Source organism: Parathielavia appendiculata (genome assembly GCF_033297405.1).
Source record: "Parathielavia appendiculata strain CBS 731.68 unplaced genomic scaffold N657scaffold_38, whole genome shotgun sequence".
NCBI classification, from domain to species: Eukaryota; Fungi; Ascomycota; class Sordariomycetes; order Sordariales; family Chaetomiaceae; genus Parathielavia; species Parathielavia appendiculata.
Window position 1 is genome coordinate 1 of NW_026944257.1, and position 19,753 is coordinate 19,753.

At 53.7% G+C, this 19,753-nt stretch overlaps 8 protein-coding genes and 1 non-coding gene across 9 annotated transcripts; 5 read left to right on the forward strand and 4 right to left on the reverse strand.

Moving 5' to 3' along the window:
• Nucleotides 1–185: 185 nt before the first annotated feature.
• Nucleotides 186–1,968, reverse strand: N657DRAFT_326748 (uncharacterized protein). Its single transcript, XM_062786834.1, has 2 exons — nt 1,767–1,968; nt 186–400 (listed from the first exon to the last, which is right to left on the reverse strand). Exons 1-2 carry the CDS (start codon nt 1,861–1,863, stop codon nt 270–272), a joined length of 228 nt encoding a protein of 75 aa, XP_062642510.1. The 5' UTR covers nt 1,864–1,968; the 3' UTR covers nt 186–269.
• Nucleotides 1,969–3,735: 1,767 nt separating this feature from the next.
• N657DRAFT_326865 (uncharacterized protein) lies at nt 3,736–4,435 on the forward strand. The gene has a single exon (XM_062786836.1). It carries the CDS (start codon nt 3,791–3,793, stop codon nt 4,268–4,270), a length of 480 nt encoding a protein of 159 aa, XP_062642511.1. The 5' UTR covers nt 3,736–3,790; the 3' UTR covers nt 4,271–4,435.
• N657DRAFT_650931 (BAR-domain-containing protein) lies at nt 3,939–6,132 on the forward strand. The gene is made up of 3 exons (XM_062794060.1): nt 3,939–4,544; nt 4,599–4,885; nt 4,946–6,132. Exons 1-3 carry the CDS (start codon nt 4,418–4,420, stop codon nt 5,846–5,848), a joined length of 1,317 nt encoding a protein of 438 aa, XP_062642512.1. The 5' UTR covers nt 3,939–4,417; the 3' UTR covers nt 5,849–6,132.
• Nucleotides 6,133–6,356: 224 nt separating this feature from the next.
• On the forward strand, nt 6,357–8,451 carry N657DRAFT_667009 (cyclin-like protein). Its single transcript, XM_062795363.1, has 4 exons — nt 6,357–7,036; nt 7,102–7,255; nt 7,313–7,720; nt 7,805–8,451. Exons 1-4 carry the CDS (start codon nt 6,585–6,587, stop codon nt 8,090–8,092), a joined length of 1,302 nt encoding a protein of 433 aa, XP_062642513.1. The 5' UTR covers nt 6,357–6,584; the 3' UTR covers nt 8,093–8,451.
• A 639-nt stretch (nt 8,452–9,090) lies between these two features.
• N657DRAFT_326782 (uncharacterized protein) lies at nt 9,091–12,608 on the reverse strand. The gene is made up of 5 exons (XM_062786835.1): nt 12,431–12,608; nt 11,957–12,335; nt 10,499–11,902; nt 10,338–10,424; nt 9,091–10,267 (listed from the first exon to the last, which is right to left on the reverse strand). Exons 2-5 carry the CDS (start codon nt 12,213–12,215, stop codon nt 9,273–9,275), a joined length of 2,745 nt encoding a protein of 914 aa, XP_062642514.1. The 5' UTR covers nt 12,216–12,335; nt 12,431–12,608; the 3' UTR covers nt 9,091–9,272.
• Nucleotides 12,609–15,545: 2,937 nt separating this feature from the next.
• On the forward strand, nt 15,546–17,153 carry N657DRAFT_637779 (ammonium transporter; the record flags this gene model as incomplete). Its single annotated transcript, XM_062791532.1, has 4 exons — nt 15,546–15,641; nt 15,715–16,034; nt 16,091–16,768; nt 16,817–17,153. 4 exons carry the CDS (start codon nt 15,546–15,548, stop codon nt 17,151–17,153), a joined length of 1,431 nt encoding a protein of 476 aa, XP_062642515.1.
• Nucleotides 17,154–17,517: 364 nt separating this feature from the next.
• N657DRAFT_t161 lies at nt 17,518–17,621 on the reverse strand. The gene has a single exon. It is a non-coding gene; the product is annotated as a tRNA-Met (tRNA).
• A 102-nt stretch (nt 17,622–17,723) lies between these two features.
• Nucleotides 17,724–18,678, forward strand: N657DRAFT_627904 (uncharacterized protein). The gene is made up of 2 exons (XM_062790833.1): nt 17,724–18,056; nt 18,121–18,678. The coding sequence occupies exons 1-2, from the start codon at nt 17,942–17,944 to the stop codon at nt 18,261–18,263; spliced, it is 258 nt and encodes an 85-aa protein (XP_062642516.1). The 5' UTR covers nt 17,724–17,941; the 3' UTR covers nt 18,264–18,678.
• A 142-nt stretch (nt 18,679–18,820) lies between these two features.
• Nucleotides 18,821–19,725, reverse strand: N657DRAFT_327020 (uncharacterized protein). Its single transcript, XM_062786837.1, has 2 exons — nt 19,525–19,725; nt 18,821–19,285 (listed from the first exon to the last, which is right to left on the reverse strand). The coding sequence occupies exons 1-2, from the start codon at nt 19,642–19,644 to the stop codon at nt 19,052–19,054; spliced, it is 354 nt and encodes a 117-aa protein (XP_062642517.1). The 5' UTR covers nt 19,645–19,725; the 3' UTR covers nt 18,821–19,051.
• Between the last annotated feature and the right edge of the window lie 28 nt (nt 19,726–19,753).

Consider the following 19,753-nt stretch of genomic DNA (forward strand, 5'->3'; position numbering starts at 1 on the left):
AACATCTGGGATGCTCCGAGTATCTCAAACCCACTGTTGTAAGCTCCCATCATCTGTGTGATCACCGTGGAATCGTGGCTGTTGGTCTTCCAACAAGTTGACGGCGTTGGCCGGTATTCAACGTCAACTTGAACTGTGCGCAACAAAGGCGAACACCATCCCTTTTATATCTCTATTACTCGCTCCCCTAGAATTATTGTTGGATTTGGCAGGTGGTCAGAGAGGGCAGTTCAGGGGTGACCAATGGCTTGGCACCAGGATTCTCAGGATCAGGAACAGGCAGGGAACTTCTGGAGGAACACAGACAGGAACATCATCAACAATTGAGTGGTTGCCCATCTTTTCGGTACCCAATTACTACGGTGCGGCACATTCGTGGCTGTTGGCTTTCCAACAATATCTTATGATTTGAGTTGATGAACGGCGTTTTGCCACTTGTGCATCTTGCGATATAACTGCTATATACTCTTCTCCTAATATGCTTATTAGCAAAGTACTTTTTATAGATTTAAATAAGAGGTAGTAATATTAATAAAGACAACTATAGTGAGATAAGGAGAGATATTACTAAGTCCTTGAGGTATATTATTATCATTCCTCTCCTGCTATGCCCTAGGGCTCGCCGGACCCTCTACTACTAATTATAAAGGAATACTAGGCTTGTAAAGCTAGACTAAAAATCTCTGTCTCTCCTATACTAGTCTGAAGTCCTAAATCCACTCACTATAGCGAAAAGAAAGGCGTAGATAGCTAACTAGGCTATCGAACTACAGTAGCTTAGTTCTAGCTATATAGCTAGTTTATACTCTAGGAGCCTCTCAAAGTATAGTAGCTACCTAATCATCTTCGTTGCAAGCCTTCTCTCTAATTTCCTCGCCTGTCGAGAGCTCTACACATATCTCTTTACTGTGACGGGCACCACCAAAGGTCTGGTCAGCTCGCACATACAAGATCGATATTGCTACAACAAGAGCAAGAGCTAGATGACAGGAATGGGCGTGCAACCAGACCTTAAGTACTGGAGCAGAGGCCTATGCGTAAGCATGACCATAGACGTATGATCAAACCCCATGACGTATGCATAACCGCAAGCATACGACATAACCATGAGAACAAGGAACAGGGAATCCCGTGACATTTACGAGCTTATCTCAGTAGCCGGCCAGGTCCTTAGCTTCAGCAGTTGGCGTCACTATATAAGTAAGTATTCTACTATTTCCTGCCCTGGCCGCATTCGCAGTCAGGGGTAGGTATTCGAGGAATCTCGGCTCAGAAGAGGAAGCCTTGAGGCCTATAGCCCCAGTGTCACCGGTGGGCGCAACTGACCACTGCGTAACACCCTCAAAAGAGGGACCGTGGTTCGAACTGTCAAGTCGAACCAGGAGTTGCGCACATGAACCTCACACTGTCACGACCCGTGACACCCAGTCTGAGCCTGAGTTAGTAGGGAGCTCAAGTACTTGATAGTTAACATTTATTAACTAGAAAATGCCTAGAAGACCTGCTTACAGTGAGCTATCACTTGATGTCACAAATGAACCAACGAGAGTCAACAACGGCGGCTTACTTGCAGAAGCCAGTGGGGAACGTAGGACGTTTCGAGCCAATCACTTAGGACCAATCGGAACGAGTCCTAGAGGTGCTCCAGAGAGCTCTCAGGAGCATGAGAGAGCACCAGTGCAAGGCCAATCAGAGGACGCTCTAAGAGGCTCTCGAGAGCACCATAGAGCATTGGCTCTAGGTGGCTCTAGAGAGCACGAGAGAGCAACCAAATGCATCTAGTATATAGTCACTCGTTCTGGAGGACTCTGGGAGTTCTCCAGTAAGCAACTCAAGTGCAAGATTGTCAGTACCCTTGGACATTGCTTGTTGTGAACCCTTTGGCTTCACCGAACCTCACCCCGTTGTCAAAGCTATAACCTTCAGGAGTCCCTTTCAGAAGTAGGGGCTTTGAGATTCGTCACACTTGAGAGATAGCCTTTGCGACCTAAAAGTGCAAGCTGCTTCAATTTAATAAGGGCTGAAAGTAGTGGCAGGACCCTATAACCATCTGTCATTGTGACGAATCTCAAAGCCCCAACTTCTGAAAGGGACTCCTGAAGGTTATACTTGACAACGGGGTGAGATTCGGTGAAGCCAAAGGGTTCACAACAAGTGCACAAGCAATTGTCTCAACAGTAGATATGGCTGACTGCTTGTATTGCTTACTGAGGAAGCTACTGTGATGCCCGTAGGCTTTGGGGATCGTGAACTATATACAACTTCCCCTCCTACTGTCCTTAGGAGCGTAAGGAGCGAAGTTCGCTCCTGTCGCTCCTGGTCCGCTGGGAGCGCTCGTCGCTCCCATCGCTCCTTCCATGGAGCGAATGCTTGACTTCGCGCTCCCGTCGTGATTGGCTATACCCCTGTTCTAAATGATTGGCTCGGGACACTCCCCTCGCGCCCCCACCAGATTCTGCATACGGCCATATTCGTGACACTAGCTAAGGACCTTCTGGATAAGCCTATAACTCTAGGCATCTACCACCGGTAGTGACAGTGTGAGATTTATATGCGCAACTCATAGTTCGACTAGATAGTTAGAACCACAGTCCCTCTTTTGAAGGTATTACGCAGTGGTCAGTTGCGCCCACTCGTAATAGCATCTATCCCCCTTAGTATAAATTATAGATGTCACGAACTAACCAGATGTACAGGCCCAGTGGGGCACAAGACAGAACCCCAGAGCTAATCGTGCCCCTAAGGAAGTGCAGGAACCGCACGAGGCCCACACGGTAGCCGTGGGGACCGGGCGATCAAGGCTAGACTTGGGTAGCTGGCTACCCAAGGCGATCAAGGAGCTCTTGGTAGACTGCGATCATGGGCGATCATGAACGCTTTACCAAGTATATAGTCACTCGTTCTGGAGGACTCTGGCAGTTCTCCAGTAAGCAACTCAGGTGCAAGATTGTCAGTACTCTTGGACATTGCTTGTTGTGAACCCTTTGGCTTCACCGAATCTCACCCCGTTGTCAAGTATAACCTTCAGGAGTCCCTTTCAGAAGTTGGGGCTTTGAGATTCGTCACATTGTGCGGCATTGAACTACGCTAACAAACATACCAGGGAAGAACTGTAAAAGGTCGACTCGTGATAAGGTCGACTCGTGAGGTTCGGCCATCTTCAGACCTACCCGGCCGGATCAAATCTCGTCTAAAACGGTAGATAGGAACGCGGAAAAGAAGCAAGATGCGTCTCTTGCCGAATTATGAACTCGAGAAAATGTATTGTACCAGATGTGCAGCCAATCATTGATTCCGCTTCGTGACGTAACCCGCAGATGCGCTTCCTCGGGCTGAGAAAACAACTCCACTGAGTGGAAACTGCTGCGCCTCACGATCGATTCGCTGATAACTGCCTCGAGAGACTGGAGAACCCTGTAGCGGTCCGCCAATGCCTTTGGACTCTGAGCTCACAGCAGGTCTCGAAATGGGTCGCTGCCTGCCAAACAAACTGCCCCAGCAAGCGGTCGCATCAGACGAGCAAGACACGCTAGCGTTACAGCACTCCAGACGCGCGTTTATCAAGGACGAATGGGTCCACCGCAGGGGACGGGGCGTACTGCGTAATCGTACTGAAGTAGGTTTATCAGGCATCTGAGCAAGGAAGTGTCGTAGCTGTAAGCAGTATGATTGCATGAGACACACGTTCCAAGTTCATTCTGTCTTCACTTGACTCGTCGCAGTTTAATGTAAAAATCCTATTTGCAATTGCCATTCGTTTCCTAGGTACCTTAAGGTACGGATCCGTACAATGGATGGATGTGGACGCGAGGAAGTGGCATTTTCCCACCGATCAATCAACCCTTGTCGGTTGTGTGTTCCGTCCCGCCTCTTGGCGACCAGGCACAGAGGACCCTATCCTGCCTCCTGCAGGCGCTGCAAGATCACTTGCCTGGAACGCCCGCCCAACCCTGCCGCCTTTCATCAAGTAAACAGGGATGTCGACTTCAAGCGTTTCGCAATCCAGAGAACCAGGTCCAGTTCTTCCGGGTTATCGCCACCTCTCTGGAACCATCACACTCGTTACATATCAAGCTCTGCTCCTCCCTCCGGACACCTTCTGTTCCATCGTTTTGTTCTCGCTCACAGACGGCCAAGTTCCACCGAGACCGCACGACACTTCAACGAATACGCTAGGTGCACTCTTGCCAGTGTGTCGCAAGTGGGGAACGTCACTCGTTGCATGGTTGGACTGCAGCCAACCACCACACCAAATTTGAGAGGTTGGTGACCCGACAGTGTGTTGGCAGGTTCCTCGCGGAACCCAACCCAAAAGGACACCATTGCCACCGGCTACCGAGGAGCCCAAGCCCTCCTGATTTCATCCTCCCACGCTATTGTTTGCTCGCCGAGCCCATACCATTAGCAACTTGCCACTATGAATATCACCAAGAAGTTCGACCGTGCCTTCCAATGGGCGGGCGAAAAGATGGGCGGCGAAGCCAAGACGAACATGTCTGAAGATTTCAAGATGCTCGAGACCGAGATGGCCCTGCGCTTCGAGGGTAAGTTCTCCTCTATAACAGTGTCGTAATGATCGGCTGCTGACGGCGCCCTAGGTATGGAGCGCCTCCAACGGTCCATGAACCAGTACATCAAGTGGATGGGCCGCCGCCTTGAGCCTTCCGAAGACAGAGAAAAGGGGCTGCCGGTGGGATACCTGGGCCGCACTATGGTCAGCCATGGCGAGGAGTTTCAGTCCGACTCGGACTTCGGCAACTGCCTAATAACCATGGGCCGCGCCAACGAAAGAATCTCGGCAATCCAGGAGTCTTTTGTCAGCCAAGCCACTGGCTCCTGGCTGGAGTCACTTGAGAAATCCCTGGCCATGATGAAGGAGTACCAGGTTGGCTACCCTGCTTATCGCTTGATCAGCGCTCGGTCGAATGCTGACGCACTCTCCTAGAATGCTCGCAAGAAGCTCGAGAATCGCCGGCTGAACTATGACGCGAGCATCACTAAGCTTCAAAAGGCCAAGCGGGACGATTTCCGGCTTGAAGAGGAGCTTCGCGCCGCAAAAGCCAAGTACGAAGAGTCGTCTGAGGACGTCCTCCGCCGCATGCAAGACATCCAAGACTCCGAGGCCGACAGCACATACGACTTGACCCGGCTTCTGGACGCAGAGCTCGAGTATCACGAGCGGTGCGCCGAGGAACTCCGGCGTGTGCGCCAGAACTGGCCCGCCCGCTCGTCTGCAAGCTACAGCCCCGTCGAGCGGCGCCCCACCGTCCGCAGCCGGTCGAACACGGCCCACAGCTTCAGCGAGCGGTTGTCGCGCACAAACACCCTCGAAGCCGAGTCGTCAACGGCGCCGCCGGTCCGCATGCCCATCCGTCCTAGCAACTCCCGCAGGCAATCGCACACCCAGCAACAAGCTGACGGTCCAGTCCGACCACCCATTGGTAAATCAAGCAGCAGCAGCACCACCAGCTTCCAAGGCGGCGCGAGCCTCGACCGCGAGCGAAGCCGTGTCTCGGGCACCAGCACGCCAACCGCCATGGCGAACATGGGCGCCCTGCGCGGCCAGCTGCGGCCGGTCAACCGTCTCACCACAACCACGACACACGACGACGTGTTTGCTGACCGCGATAGCGACGAGGGCAGCGACGCGGGCAGTGCCGACTGGGCCAACCGCAGCACTAGTTCTGCGACGAGCTTCGGGAGCCTGAGCCGGACGCCAAGCAACAACGCCATGATGAGTAGTGCCATGGGAGTTGGTGGGGTGAAGAAGGCGCCGCCGCCGCCGCCGCCGAGCAGGTCAAAGAAGCCGCCCCCGCCGGTGCCTGCGCGGCGGGATGCCGGTTACTGACCGGGCGGTTTATCATCTTGCTGTCTGGCGTGTTGGTAATGAGCACTCGGCCTGCGGTATAGGAGGTCGTTGAAGGTGTCGAGTTGTATGGTACGGGTACGGGTCGGCTTTTGGCGTTGGATTTCCATCGGCGATGGTCGGTATCCTTCAGGGTTCGTGGACTGGCTCCGCGTGCCTCGCGGTGAAGATCTTCTGCTGGCTTATCACGGACCTGTTAGATATGGCTTGACGATGCAGATCGCAAGGTATAAGTTAGGATAGATCCTATTCTTTCAGCGTTTCACCTCGACATTGTCTTCCAAGTGCTCTCTCGAGTGCCATACCGGCGTGATAATTGAGGGGCGTTATCCCCATTTGAGGGCGGAAGACCGCCTCAAAAAGACCCGGAAAGAGGAGGCCCTTTTGCGGTGACGGGAGTTCTCTGGCATCCCTGCCGCCAAGAAGGCTAGCGCTGGCTGCGTGTATCTCTCCACTGTGGGACTGCGACCTCGAAGGATTCCACACCTTCGACTCCGAGCTGTCGAGCTAAGACCGGTGCTTCGGTGATAGAGGAGCCATTGCTTCTCAAACCAGTGGGCAGTACCTGGCACCACTGACATCCAGATCCGATTTTGATCTTTGCGTATGTTTCACAATCAGCACTAGCTCGCGCTGACAGCTCTCGATAAGGCTCAAAGAGACAACCAGCTCTCGAACCCTCTTGGCGACAAAATCCTCGGCGATCGCGCCAGCCGCCATGGCCGCCGAAGATGCGCGGTACCGGCAGACGTCGCAGTACCAGATGTGGTCTTTCTCGCCCACCCAGCTAGCTGCCATGCGAGAGAATACGAACGCCGCCGCCCGCACGAGAATCGCCGAGCGCCTAGCTTCCCTCCCTGCCGCCTCCAACACCACCTCTGCACCGACATCGAGCGTGAACACCCCCGATCCCGAAGGCGCGTCCATTTCTGCGCTACCTGAATTCCTCTCGGCGCCCGAGGAAGCTCAGTTGATGAACTTCTACACATTGGAGCTACTACGGGCGGGCGATCATGCTGAGATGCCGGATGAGATCAAGGCCACGGCCGCCGCCTTCTTCAGGAGGTTCTACGTCACAAATAGCATCATGACTTATCCGCCGCAGGAGATGCTCATAGTGGCGCTATTCTTCGCGTGCAAGGCGGAGGGGTCATTCATCAGCATTACAGAGTCAGTTCCTCCTTTCCAAACGGGGGGGTTTCGGCCGCCAGCTGACTGGTGTCTCCTCTCATCAGGTTCGGCAAACAATTCGGCAAGGACAATCCGGAGGACATTCTTGCTGGAGAATTCCTGCTCTGCCAAGGTCTTCGGTTCGCGATCGACGTCAAGCACCCCTTCCGAGCCCTTCGGGGCGCCGTGATGGAGCTGAGCACGCTTCCCGATATCGAGGCATGTCACCGCCCCTCGTCTCTCCCTCAAGATAGCTGGCTAACTCCATCCTATTAGCGCAACCGCCTGGTCGCCGCCGAACACCGCGCCCGCGAGATCCTCCGGTTCAGCGCTCTTATGACCGATGCTTACTTTCACTACACCCCAAGCCAAATCATGCTCGCCGCCCTCTCTCTCGCTGACCGTGGTGTTGCCGAGCGCCTTATCACCCAAACCTTCCATTACGTCGCCCCACCATTCACCAGTAACAACAACTCCGGCTCCGAAACGCCCGCCACCTCGGGGCCAGACGCTCCCTCTAGCAACACCAAGAGAAACGCCGCACCGCGGAGCAGCAACAATAGCGGCGAAGACAAGTCCCAGATTATCGGCTCGCACATTCGTGACAAGGTCCTCGGCACAATAGAGGCCTGCCGCGATCTCCTCTCGAAAGAGCTGCCAGAGCGGAGGGAACACTGGACAAATGTACACCCTCACCCTTTCTCCTCTCCCCTAAACCCCACCCTGTTTCCACCTTGATAATAACTGACACGAAAAAAAACAACACAGAAAACAGTAATCAAAGCACAAATCACCCCGCTCCGCAAGAAGCTCACCAAGTGCCGCGACCCGGACCGCTGGAACCTCGTCGAGCTACAGCGCGTGCGGCGCGAGCAGGCCACCAAGAAGGGCGGTGGCTCAGATGATGGGGAGCCAGACGACAGGACGCTCGAGAGTGATGCGGCCGTGTTTGGGGAGGCGCTGCCTGTTCCGCCCAAGAGGAGGAAGGTTGGTGCCACTGATGGTGGTGGTGGCCCTGGGGAAGGAAAGGGGGATCCCTTTGGGGGGCCTTTGTGAGCCTTTCTCTTCTGGAGCCTGCTCGTGACCTGGAAGGTGGGAACCAGGGCAGTAGTAGTATGATCTGATTTGGTTTGTGGCGGGCGTTTGGTGCATGGCGGATCGGTTGAGGTGATGCATCTTTAGGGGCGAGGCGTTTGGGAGAGAAAATACAGGGCTGGGCAGGCTCTTGCCTGTTGGAATACTTACAGATATGTAAATTGGCTTGATATTTTGCATGGCATGAAAAGCCGGCTTGAGAAGGTCTCCCCTGGCTCTTTATTTGGTTTATCGCCGGTCTCGTTGGCTTGACAGCGACCACTGAGTCAGGGTGCTCATATTGCAATGCCACCTCAACTCTAACAATGTTAATAAGTTGCAATTAGGATCAAGCAGGTCTCACTTACTCGATCTTGGTTGGGGCCAACCCAACTGAGGCTGTGGTAACCAGACCCAGTAGTTATCCCACCTCTTCGTTGGGCACCCGAGCAGTTTCTGGTGGCATTTCTGGGGCAACCCACCACCCATTGATGAGGCTAATAATGGCTTGATTTACCCACTTGCGGCGTGGCATTCGGTGACATTGGGGGTCAAAGTACGAGCAACTACAGAAGTTGTTGTCTCCTAATGCAAAGTTCAACTGCCCTCCCCATGAAAACATCCGCTGCCCAGTCCCTAACGATCCCTAAAATCCAAGCGAAATCCACAGTCCGGATAATGTCGAGATACAATGTTATTCGAATGCAAAACCATCGTGGATGTCCCGCAGTTGCGAGCTTTATCCAAAGCATGGTCCGCTCCAGTGACGCTAGAGGACCTGGCCGATTAGCCCGGTAGGTATCTGTCTCGGCAAGGTCAAGGGGAAGAACGAAATAATAATTAACAGTACCAGATTAAAAATAGTCCATATCAATGTCCACGCTCAGAAGACTCCATCCACAACTGCGGAAATCTTAACCCAATCCTGCCCAACGCCAGAGGTCAAGCATCACTGACCCTCTGGAGTTTCATTATCTTCACCCCATAGGGACACCATCCACTCCAGGGACGATGGTTCCTGGAATTCAGGCAGTTCAGGCGACCCAGATTTTAAGGGCCTTGAATTACCCTGATAGGTGCCCATGTGCTTCTTCCCAAGCGCTTTCAGGGGAGACGACTCCGAGCGTGCTCTTATCCGGGATCCGGCCTTCGGGCTGATCTGCTAGTGAACAAACCCATGCCGGGCCAGCTCCGCCATCACTTTGAGGCCTGCGCCTGCCATGGATTCCAAGGAAGTGAGCAGGGTCGTTTGACAAGCGGCGTCGCCTTTCGCTGCCAGGGCTTGATTTTCCCACTTCTTCACTGTCTCCACAATCAGCCTGCCCTTGAGCTCAAAATGCTTGCGTATGACGTCGCCCCAGATCGGGTCGTCACACTGAGGAACTCGCCGAGAAGTCGCCGGGGGTTGAGGAGCTTGATGAGGCTTCGCTATGTTGGCCGCTACGGGCCCAGTCAGTATCATGTCCACCCATAAGCTGGCGTCCTGGATGATGGCGCCGCCCGAATCAATGTGCCCCGCAATAACCGCCGACTCAAACGGTGAGAATACTTCCAATAGCAGGCTGTCGTCTGAACCTGGCTGGTTGTCCGTTGTGTTGGGTGGAGGTGGTTGAGATACCGGCAGGGGCTCGTGGTATTCAGGGGCTGGCAGCGCTGCCACGGTGCCGCTGGGAGGAGGATAAGTCGAGCTGACCTGTTGGCCCGGTATTGTCAAGTAATGATGGAACTCGTTGAATGGGAAGCCCCCCAGAGGAGTCTGTACTATCGTCGCACCGGCTGGATGGCCATGGAACTGTGTCGTGAGATGCTGCGCTTGGAGCTGAGATGCCAGCGGCTTCGCCACATGGGCGCCAGACGGCGCCCCGTGAGGTAAGTGAGTTGGACCCGGGACCGAAAGGTTGGTCAGATCAACGGTTCCCTGGGCCGTTCCCTGGGCGGGCGGTGCAGGGCTGCAGATTCTAGAAGCTGATTGACTAATTGCCGTCCCAGCGGAGTGCGGGCTTGCCAATCGCTCAGTCAACCAGCCAAGGATGGCGTGGTCGACAGTTTTCTGCTCGACTTGTCTGTTGTACTGCTCGATTTGCTTTTTGTACTGCTCGGGTTCATGATATTCGTAGCCAGGCTCGTTGTGGTATGGCTTGTCGTTGAAAATCATGGCTTGGAAGGCAAGTCAGCCGCTTCTTTGCCGATGGAAGCATCAATCGACAATCTGCGCTATGACACACACCTTGTATTGAAACCAGAATTTGCAGAATACTTGAGCGATCTGGTTCCCAACTCTGACCACCCCATGTCCCCAACAATGAGAGGCACACTGTCTCGAATGTTAATCTGAGGAACGTGCAGCGCTCAAAGGATCTAGGTGAATTGATGCGAGAAAACACTTACCCCTCCCATTCGAATACAAGTTCGGGTTGAAAGTAACAGTCCCACCTCCAGTTGTCCGAAAGAACATTCGAGGCGAGCTCTGAGGGAACTCACTAGGACAAAACATATCGAACTCGAAGAGACCGTGCTCGTAAGGTGTGTCCACCGGCCCCACGATCAGGACCTTCAACACATCCAAGCGGCTTTCCCCGTGTCGGACGTAGATACCATCAGGGAGGTCAGTGCTCAGAGAAGAGACCTGAGCAAGAAGCTTCCTCATCCGTTGTGGCGCTGGTCTCGAATCCGCCGCTGCCAAGGCGGCGCTTCTGTAGTGGAAATCCTTCAATATCGTCTCGTCCGGCACTTCCTTGACACAGTTTGTGCGATGCCACTTGGATGCTGTGCAGACGTCTTGGAGTCCTACACTCGTCGCGACTCTAGTGGTTGAGTGGCTGCTTTGGCCCGCTGACGACGTCGAGGGTTGGCAAATCTCTTGGCTCCCCACGACTGCCAGGTCTCCATGGCACGATCCAAGCCAACTGGCGATAGTGCATATCTTCTGCACTACCGCCAACAGCCTTGCCCCCTCTTCGTCTTGGGGGTTGCTGAGTCTTGTGGAGTTGTCCATGAATCTGCGACAAGAAACCGCCAGATTCTCTACAGTGGCGGCCAGTGACTGTGTCGTCTCGTGGTCCTCGGCTCCAGCCTCGTTCTGTTGCTCTAGCGCAACGCTGATTAGCTGTTCTGACGGCGGAAAGAGGATTCTTGGCTGAACCAGAGCGGGCTGTGTGTCGGGATGACTTCCAGCTGTTTCCAGAAAATCGAGGACCGCTGTGACGGGACCGTACCGAGCGTTAATCTCCTCGATTGCAGCTTGTCGAAGAATCTCGGAGGCATGTTGCAACACGGGACTCCTCCAAACCATTGCCGAGACTAAGGGTTGAGGAAGACTGTCAAACTCGGTGGTCCCCTTGGTAGGGGAAGGCAAGAGGGACGCGAGCCCCTGAAAGTATAGTTCTAGGTCTTCTATGTTGTCGCTGCCCGTCGGCTGAAGTGATCCACGTGCCGGCTGCCCGCTGATAGAGCCGTCGCCGTATCCGATCCCCTTGGGAAGCTTCGATTTCCTGAAGCCTTCGCGTCTTGCCTTTTTCGATGACGACGGTTGCGACGTTGAACGTGCATATTTGACTTTCTTCGGCGCCGGTGAGGGTTGACTGGTAAGTTGACTGGCAGGAGGGTCAACGCCGCATAAGAGGCAGAAAATGAGAAACAAGCGTCCTTTGTCGCAGCACCAGGTGGACTTGAAGGTTCTTGCCGAGGCAACATGCTTCTGCGTCGACATCAAGGCGGTGGCATGGAATAAATCACATCCGACACAACACCATCCACTGCAGTGCGGGCAGAAAAAGCAGGGGTGGAGGACATCTGCGCCGGTCAACCCCGATCTCTCAGTAAAGGGATGCTACATTCAGGACTTACGGGCTTCCTTGAGCATTTGTTTCGTTCGCTTGACGAGGTCGGTGGCATCGATCTTGAGGGGTTTCTGGCAGTTCTTGCATCGTACGGATCGTAGGTGTCGCCAGTAGTCGGCTATTCCGTCGGACTGAACAAAAGCAATGTCAACGGAGTCCGTTTCCATCAAATCCGTGTCGTCACAATAAAACTCATCTCGCAACTGTTGAGCCACCTCCCAGTCGTCTTGAATCTGTGTCAATTGTTCATTGTCAATGTCCATCATTGTCAATGTCCACGCTGGTGGAACTTGGCCGTTCTTGGGCTGTGGTCTCGGACTCGCCCGTCAGGTCGATGATGGCACCTAAACAAGTGGCCTGACCATCGGGGAGTCCCGCGAGATCTACTGCGGAATCAAACGTCAGTCCATAGCTGCTGCATCTACCAGGTCGTTTTGGAAGGCCCGACAGGTCCGGCAGGGATAAGGCGGGGGGAACGTACCGATGAGGTTGGCCGCCGAGCTCCGAGGCTCGCCGACTCCATCATGTACCAAACTGCCCATGGACGCCAGAACTGACGATGAGGGCTGGTTTGTGGCGCTGATTGGGGGTTGCGGGGTCGGAAGCGAAGAAAGCAGATGGGCGGAGGCAGTCAAACTCACCGGTCCATGAGTGTTCCGTGATGAGCCTGGACCTAGTTCGATAGCGATGAGCGGCCTGCCCTGCATGCCTGGAGCTACATACCTGCCAGTGCAGCGGTTCCGGGCGGTTGCTTGATCTGCTGCTTACCAGTCGGCTGATGGGAGTCTTGGGATCCCTGGCCTCTGAGCTTGGGTTGGATGCGTCGTTTGAACATAGCCCGCAGCTTCCTGAATTTGCGCCGGAGAGACGGCATTGTAGAAGGAAAAAAAAATGCGCGTTCAAACCGGACTGGTGCAGCCCACCAAAGTGCTGACCCAGGCCACTGAGTGAAGTATCAAAGCGTGATAACGGGCAAAGGCTCCGGCGTGGCAGCGTGGCAGATGCGGGGCACCCGGCGCCTGGGTCCTAGCTTTGGGTCCGAACCTCCTCTCGTCAACCGAACCCACCGTATTGCTGGCTGAAGACTGGAAGGTATAGGTGGATAGTTCCGGCGGCCTCTTTGCCAGCAGAGTCGGGCGAGTGGTGGTGGGATACACCTCGGAACGTCGAAAGAAGTTGCCGGGCGGATGCAGTCGAGCTCGGCAGGCCGCAATCGCGGGAGAAAACAATGGTACAGGTATTTCTGCTGACGAAGGGGAGGAAGGTCGAGAAAACGAAGAAATATGCAGATATCACTATGACTTGCTTGTATACATCCGGTGAACTTTGTAGGGATGGCGTGCACAAGCGCTCTCTCAACCGCCGCGTAGTAAGGTAATGAGGGAACGGACTTGGAGTTTGAGCCTTTGAGGGTGTGCGGTTTGGACGGGTTGCAGTCAGTCTGAGGCTCCCCGGAAACCACAGACTATTGGACGGGATGCCTGTCACATGGAAGGTGTTGTCGCGCCCAAAATGCGTAATCAAGGACCACATTTTCTTCTCCAATTCCTCAGGCAGGACCGCCGGTCTTACTCTCCCCGGGGCTGAAAAAGGAATGGAAAGCATGGCCTACTGGTCGGTCTACACTTGTTTGCCGGATGAAAGCCCGACCAAGACCGACTGTTCGCAGCTGCGGTCAGATTACCTGCAGCCGGCAGCCCGCAGAGGGCTTGCGCCATTCGCCGTCATTGGAAGCTCCCGTCGGCTACCTAGCCTACCTTAAACAACGCAAAGGCCACTTTCGCAGTCTTGTCTCGGAGGTGTACCTGGTAGGGTAAGGCAGAGGAGCCTTGTTTGTTGCCTAACAATCATCAAATCCGCTTCCAGTAAGGTAAGATTGCCGCAAAGTCGCTCGGGTTGGTTCGTGACATGCAATCTAACTGGAATCTTGCGTGTTAAGCTTTTTGTTTGAATCCGTATGAAATCAAAAGAGGAAAAGACTAGTTAAATAAAAAGAGAAAAAAAAAAGGCGGGGAAATAACCATGAAAGTAAGGAAGAGAAGAGAGAGAGTGACGTTAGAATTAAGAGATTGAATTATCTTTCGATATTAGCTACCATAGCACTGTAGTGATGTCCTAAGTTCTTAGACAAGTTAAGTACTAACGTTAGTTATAATACGGAGTAAATAAGAAACAAACTCGGGCTGGATTATAGGTATGTGCTGCTCATTGTGGGCATTGGCCGATGGGTCTGTGAGAAGAGACAAGCATTTCGCCAAGCAGCGCTGTGGGTCGATGCGATGAAACCCTGTGATGACCCTTGACCATCCCTTTACTGCTGCGGCAAGAGTGATTTTTTAGTTTGCTTGATCCTGATACCGGAGGACATACACAAGAGTTACCACAATGGGTAGATGCATGGCGCGCATGTGTTCCGGCGTACTTCCCGTGTTTACTGTGGTGTCACTTTTGAACCTCAGGCTGCCTGGAGGATTTCCGTAATCTGTAAGATCAATGCATCTTGCCAAGAGATAACGCAGTGCCAAGGCAGAACCATGGCCCTAGGTTCTATTTGGGTTGGCTGATAAAGAAGAGGTCGATTGACGGAGCATACGGAGCATTAGTAACAACGCGAGAAAGGACTCTTAGAGGAGCTGCTTCCTCCAAGAATCATGAGCTGCTTACTCGGCCCGGCGGCTTGAAGGGCTGGCAAGGGACGACAAGGCCCTGTGCAGCCGCAGACTGGATAATAGCCCAGATTGCAGTTGAACCCTGGAATTGCGACGGAATACTACTGTGTCGGCTTTGTATGCCAGAGTATTCTAATACTCTTTGCACCTTCTTTCTTGCCAACCAAACTCAACATAAAGTAGGAACACGAGTCAGCAGGAATTTGATATCGTATGGTTTGCCTAAAAGCAGACCCGAGTTAGTCGTTGTTATCGCCAGAGACCCCATTCCATTGCTTGGATTGGCCAGCGGGCTGGCCCACCACACACTCCACCTCGGCGGTTTCCCCAAACCAAAGGCAGCGTTTTCAGTGCCCCACTTATGGTACTTTTGGAACAGATCCCGACATTCATCAGCACTGAGGGCACGATGTTTTAGCCAGAGGCATCCTAGATTGATATTGTGGGCGATAGATGGCCGAATACCGAGCAGAAACCGAATTGCGTGGCACTGACTGATTTGATTCCTCCGTGGCTCGTCATCGGTGACTTCCAGCGTTTGCTGCACCCCCACTGACCGCCGTAATCTGTGCAGCGGTTTGGAATCTTATCAGCGGGCCACCCGATTGTTGGTGATGACCCCAGGCCAAGACAAGGACACCGCCCGGAGAGGAATCAGAGAACCGATATTGTCAATGGTCTTATCAGTCCGCAGGATGGGCGAAGAGGGACCTTGGCGAAGCTCTTCGAAGCTCTGAGCTCTTCCTGGAGACGACGGCTAGGTATTTGAGTGCCGATCCCGCCCCAGTTGTCCCAAGCTGACATGAACCACTTCATATCTGCAGCAGTTGTCTTCAGCCTGGCCTACGATCGGTCCGGAAGCATCGGCGCTGTTACTTTTTGGCCGCTGTTTCCGTGCGTTCTCGAAAGCACATCCCGATCCACACCATGTCAGCCGGCCCCCTAACCGAGTATGCCGGCGTCACGGGCGTTGCCGACACCGGCGGCGATTCGTTGACCGAGGACCTCAATGCTTACTACTCGGTAAGTACTGGCGTGAAATCTTATGGCCAAGGGGCCTTGGTCCTTGCCGCTAACACGAAATGTTTCATCCCAGGCCGGCGATTTTGCATGGATCCTGACATCCTCGGCACTCGTGCTGCTCATGGTCCCAGGCGTTGGCTTCTTTTACAGCGGCTTGGCACGACGGAAGTCTGCCCTATCGCTGATATGGCTGTCCTTGATGTCGATAGCCGTTGTCGGCTTCCAGTGGTTCTTTTGGGGTTACTCGCTCACCTTCTCCCACACCGGCAGCGCTTACATCGGGGACCTGACCAACTTCGGCCTGATGAAGGTGCTGGGCCAGCCCAGCGTCGGCAGCACCAAGGTCCCCGACATTCTATTCTGCCTCTACCAGGGCATGTTTGCCGCCATCACGTCAGTTCCCACTTCACCAACCTTGTCAGCTAGATTTCCATGCTGACACCTTCCAGTCCCGCCCTCGCCCTCGGCGCCGCCGCTGACCGAGGTCGTATGCTCCCATGTGTCGTCTTCATGTTCATCTGGGCAACCATCGTCTACGACCCGATCGCGTACTGGACGTGGAACGCCAACGGATGGTCCTTCAAAATGGGCGGCCTCGACTTTGCCGGCGGTACCCCCGTCCATATTAGCTCTGGCGCGGCCGCGCTTGCCTACTCGCTGATGCTTGGCAAGCGCGCCGGCTACACCAAGGTTAACGGCCTGCCCTACAGGCCGCACAACGTCACCCACGTCGTGTTAGGTACCACTTTCCTCTGGGTCGGCTGGTTCGGCTTCAACGGCGGGAGTGCCCTCGCGGCCAACATGCGCGCCGTCATGGCGTGTATCGTGACGCATATTTCCGCCTGCGTCGGCGGGTTTACATGGTGCCTGATGGACTACCGGCTCGAGAGGAAATGGAGCGCGGTAGGCTTCTGCAGCGGCGCCATCGCCGGTCTCGTCGCCATCACCCCAGCCGCGGGTTTCGTCCCGCCCTGGTCGGCCGTCGTGTTCGGCGTTGTTGGCGGCATTGCGTGCAATTTCGCCACCAAGCTGAAGTTTGTCCTGGGCATTGACGAGCCCCTCGATATCTTTGCCGAGCATGGTGTGGGAGGTATCGTCGGGAACCTTCTGACGGGTCTCTTTGCGGCGTGAGTTCCGTGAGAATCCATACAGAAGGTCCAAGCTGACAACTCCAGTGATTACATTGCTCATCTTGATGGCTTCAGCTCGATTCCCGGCGGTTGGGTCAACCATAACTACGTCCAACTCGGCTATCAGATCGCCGACAGCGTCGCCGGGTTCTCCTACTCGTTTGTCCTGACCTGCGTCATTCTGTTCCTCATGAACCTCGTACCCAGTCTGTCGCTGCGCGTCAGCCCCGAAGAGGAGGAAATTGGTCTCGACGATGGCCAACTGGGCGAGTTCGCCTACGACTATGTCGAGATTACTCGCCACGTGGACGGTGCTTACACAGGCACGACTGGCAGCCCGAGCCATAGCATTAAGGGACATGTTCCCGAGAAGACTATTTGAGGAAGGCAGAGTGGTTGAACTTAGGTGACGGCCGTCAAGCGCGGATAGTGTGTGTTGAGTTTGCGTTATGATACTTTTCCATTTACATATCCAAATATTGATTTCAGTCAGTTGACTTATTATGTTCGTGTTTCGGCGCATCCTGAAGCCTGTTCCTGCAAATCGGATGCCGAACGATTTGAAAGATGTGGGTGGATGAACATTCCAATTTCACTGCAGCAGGTACTCCGAGCTTCCTAATACAATAACAAAAGAGAACAGGTGCACTGACGAGCCAGAGCACGGTAACATATGTGCGCCGAAGATTTACAGCAGTAGATCCCCGTTTGTTATCAGGTGAAAGAGAACGAAGAGCAAAAATAGCTGGGAACTGTGAGGCTCGAACTCACGACCTCAGGATATCCCGATCTTGGATCGGATCACACAATTCGTATGAGACCTGCGCTCTTCCAACTGAGCCAAGCTCCCTCTAAGCTGGTATGTTTGATTAAAATATTTATCCTAAGAACGCATATCCGCACCAAGCTAATGACGACAGAGGACAAATACAGGGAAAGCAAAGCAGGGTAAGGGACGTCATAACCCAACAGACCGGACCCGATTTCAGCAGTATTTTACGGCGGAGGAGCCACACCTTGCTGTGTGCTCATCCCATCACATAATTCATATTACACTGCCTTCCCAAAAGAGCAACATCGTCTTGAACCTTCAGAACCTTTCAACACGACATTGACACCCGATTAAGTAACAGTATTGAAACCCATCAGTCCAACTCCTATATCTGCACTATGGATTCAGCGGGCGCAAAGTCAGTCATGTCCAACGATATGAAGGAGCTTACCGAAGGAAAGGAGGGCATCACCAGCGAGATTCGCGGACATAAGGCCAACCTCTCCAATCCAAGTGAGTGTCAATCACATTACGAAAGACATGTGGTTGCGAAACATCTTGCTAACACAGCACGCAGACACCAGCGAGGAATCCAAGCAAGCTAGCAAAGAGGTACTGAAAGAACTCGGGGGCGACGACACCATTGAGGCTCATCGCAACAAGCCCATCAGCAAGAGTGCTGCCGATGATTTGTACGGTACCCGCGCTGCGGCGGGCTGAATGGGCAGTTTTAGGATTAGGTTGATCGTGGAATTGGAAATTTCATCGAGTCCTCCATGGTTGAGCCTGCATTGGGCTGGGGGATACCTTAGTTTATTCGACCTACTTCACCTAGGTCGCAATCTTCATGTTCTAGGTCGCCAGTGAGGGGACCGAGTATCAGTTTCCGCTCCTTGAATACCTTGCGTTTCTTCGTAAAGGTACGGTTCTCCGTGAGAGCAGAAAAGGGAGAGAATGATCATGCTGAGGTGTCATGCGGCGTGCTGAACGATGAGGCGGAATGGTGGGAGAAGGACTAATCGAGCGCGAGGTAACCGCTCGAAACATTTGGGAGGATTATTCATCGGTATCTGCAACTCATAAGTTACCTTATTCCTAGGAGGCAACCTTGAGAGGGAAAGTGAAGTCAAAGAGTTCCAGCCATTTCCGGCTAGCGAACCTGTCTCATTTCAAGCTGCCGCCCCGGCCCGCCCGCGCATTATAAACAGAAAACAGAGGATGTCAGGTCGCAATCACATTGTTCTCTTACCAAGACGCATCTGAGATACCATGTCCAACTCCTTCGATTAGTCAGGAAGAACTGTGAAAAGAAAATGAGAACTAGTTAACCAAGGCTCCGAACAAATCAACCACCTCAAGAGAAGACTTGCCAAATCCAAGCCAAACCAAGTCAATCGGCAATATTGGTCGATTTGGCAAGTCAAACCGTTTTTCTGGTTTGGCTTGCCGGCTTGTATAATAGTGGCCGGCAGGCCTGTCTGGATGCCATCCCAACCACCAGCTTGATCTTAGCCCCTAGCCGCCTTGTCGATTATTAAAGGGTTAGGGGTATATATAGCGGTTCTAACCATGATTCTCGGGGTCAGGATACCTGACGGCTTGGCATAGTTGCAAGCCCGCACGCCAAGCCAAGCCATAGGGCTGGTTTGGCTTGGTCTAGAGCGTCGGTTTAGTTTGGTGGTTTCTTCGGAAGCCTTGCAACTGACACCGTAGAAGGGTATTGTCCTGCCCTCTGTCACCCTCTACAACACTCCACGTCAGCCAGGAACGCGGTCTGTTCCAGCGTGCACCTCTGTCACATCACTTGGGACAGGCTGCCAACCTGCTCTTTCGTGCCCCAGCGTTCTTTGTAATTCCGACATTTGGGGAATGGGAAGGGAAGCGGTGATAATCAGTCCCTGAATTCACCAGTTGAAACCGAGCTTCCCACAAGTTCAACATGTCGAAATGCAATCGACTGCTGGCATCCGCTGGTCCTTACAGTCATAGGTATGTTGTGCATGCTTGACGCCTCGCCGGAGACAGTGAGCACACCGGCAACGCAGAACTTCTTCCCCATGACGCCACTCAGGCGACGTGCATGGTGAAAAAGTGAAGACATCAAAAATTACGGTTCCAACGGCCCCTTGGGACAATTGAGAGTGACGGGCTCCACCGATCTGCAATGGCAGGCTATCACTCTGGTGCCCCTGCTTCTTGATCCAGGTGAA

What these genes read in the sequence shown, in the direction of transcription:
- N657DRAFT_326782 (XM_062786835.1), bottom strand. Translation starts at nt 12,215, where the DNA reads ATGATGGACATTGACAATGAACAATTGACACAGATTCAAGACGACTGG. An exon ending in ACAAATGCTCAAGGAAGCCC is followed by an intron (nt 11,903 to 11,956) that starts GTAAGTCCTGAA and finishes TGACCGGCGCAG; the next exon opens with ATGTCCTCCACCCCTGCTTT. An exon ending in CTTGTATTCGAATGGGAGGG is followed by an intron (nt 10,425 to 10,498) that starts GTAAGTGTTTTC and finishes CATTCGAGACAG; the next exon opens with TGTGCCTCTCATTGTTGGGG.
- N657DRAFT_326865 (XM_062786836.1), top strand. Translation starts at nt 3,791, where the DNA reads ATGGATGGATGTGGACGCGAGGAAGTGGCATTTTCCCACCGATCAATC.
- N657DRAFT_650931 (XM_062794060.1), top strand. Translation starts at nt 4,418, where the DNA reads ATGAATATCACCAAGAAGTTCGACCGTGCCTTCCAATGGGCGGGCGAA. An exon ending in GATGGCCCTGCGCTTCGAGG is followed by an intron (nt 4,545 to 4,598) that starts GTAAGTTCTCCT and finishes ACGGCGCCCTAG; the next exon opens with GTATGGAGCGCCTCCAACGG. An exon ending in CCATGATGAAGGAGTACCAG is followed by an intron (nt 4,886 to 4,945) that starts GTTGGCTACCCT and finishes GCACTCTCCTAG; the next exon opens with AATGCTCGCAAGAAGCTCGA.
- N657DRAFT_326748 (XM_062786834.1), bottom strand. Translation starts at nt 1,863, where the DNA reads ATGTCCAAGGGTACTGACAATCTTGCACTTGAGTTGCTTACTGGAGAA. An exon ending in TATACTAGATGCATTTGGTT is followed by an intron (nt 401 to 1,766) that starts GCTCTCTCGTGC and finishes TCAAATCATAAG; the next exon opens with ATATTGTTGGAAAGCCAACA.
- N657DRAFT_327020 (XM_062786837.1), bottom strand. Translation starts at nt 19,644, where the DNA reads ATGTCTTCACTTTTTCACCATGCACGTCGCCTGAGTGGCGTCATGGGG. An exon ending in TGCACAACATACCTATGACT is followed by an intron (nt 19,286 to 19,524) that starts GTAAGGACCAGC and finishes GGAGTGTTGTAG; the next exon opens with AGGGTGACAGAGGGCAGGAC.
- N657DRAFT_627904 (XM_062790833.1), top strand. Translation starts at nt 17,942, where the DNA reads ATGGATTCAGCGGGCGCAAAGTCAGTCATGTCCAACGATATGAAGGAG. An exon ending in GGCCAACCTCTCCAATCCAA is followed by an intron (nt 18,057 to 18,120) that starts GTGAGTGTCAAT and finishes CACAGCACGCAG; the next exon opens with ACACCAGCGAGGAATCCAAG.
- N657DRAFT_667009 (XM_062795363.1), top strand. Translation starts at nt 6,585, where the DNA reads ATGGCCGCCGAAGATGCGCGGTACCGGCAGACGTCGCAGTACCAGATG. An exon ending in GCACGCTTCCCGATATCGAG is followed by an intron (nt 7,256 to 7,312) that starts GCATGTCACCGC and finishes CCATCCTATTAG; the next exon opens with CGCAACCGCCTGGTCGCCGC. An exon ending in GGAGGGAACACTGGACAAAT is followed by an intron (nt 7,721 to 7,804) that starts GTACACCCTCAC and finishes AAAACAACACAG; the next exon opens with AAAACAGTAATCAAAGCACA.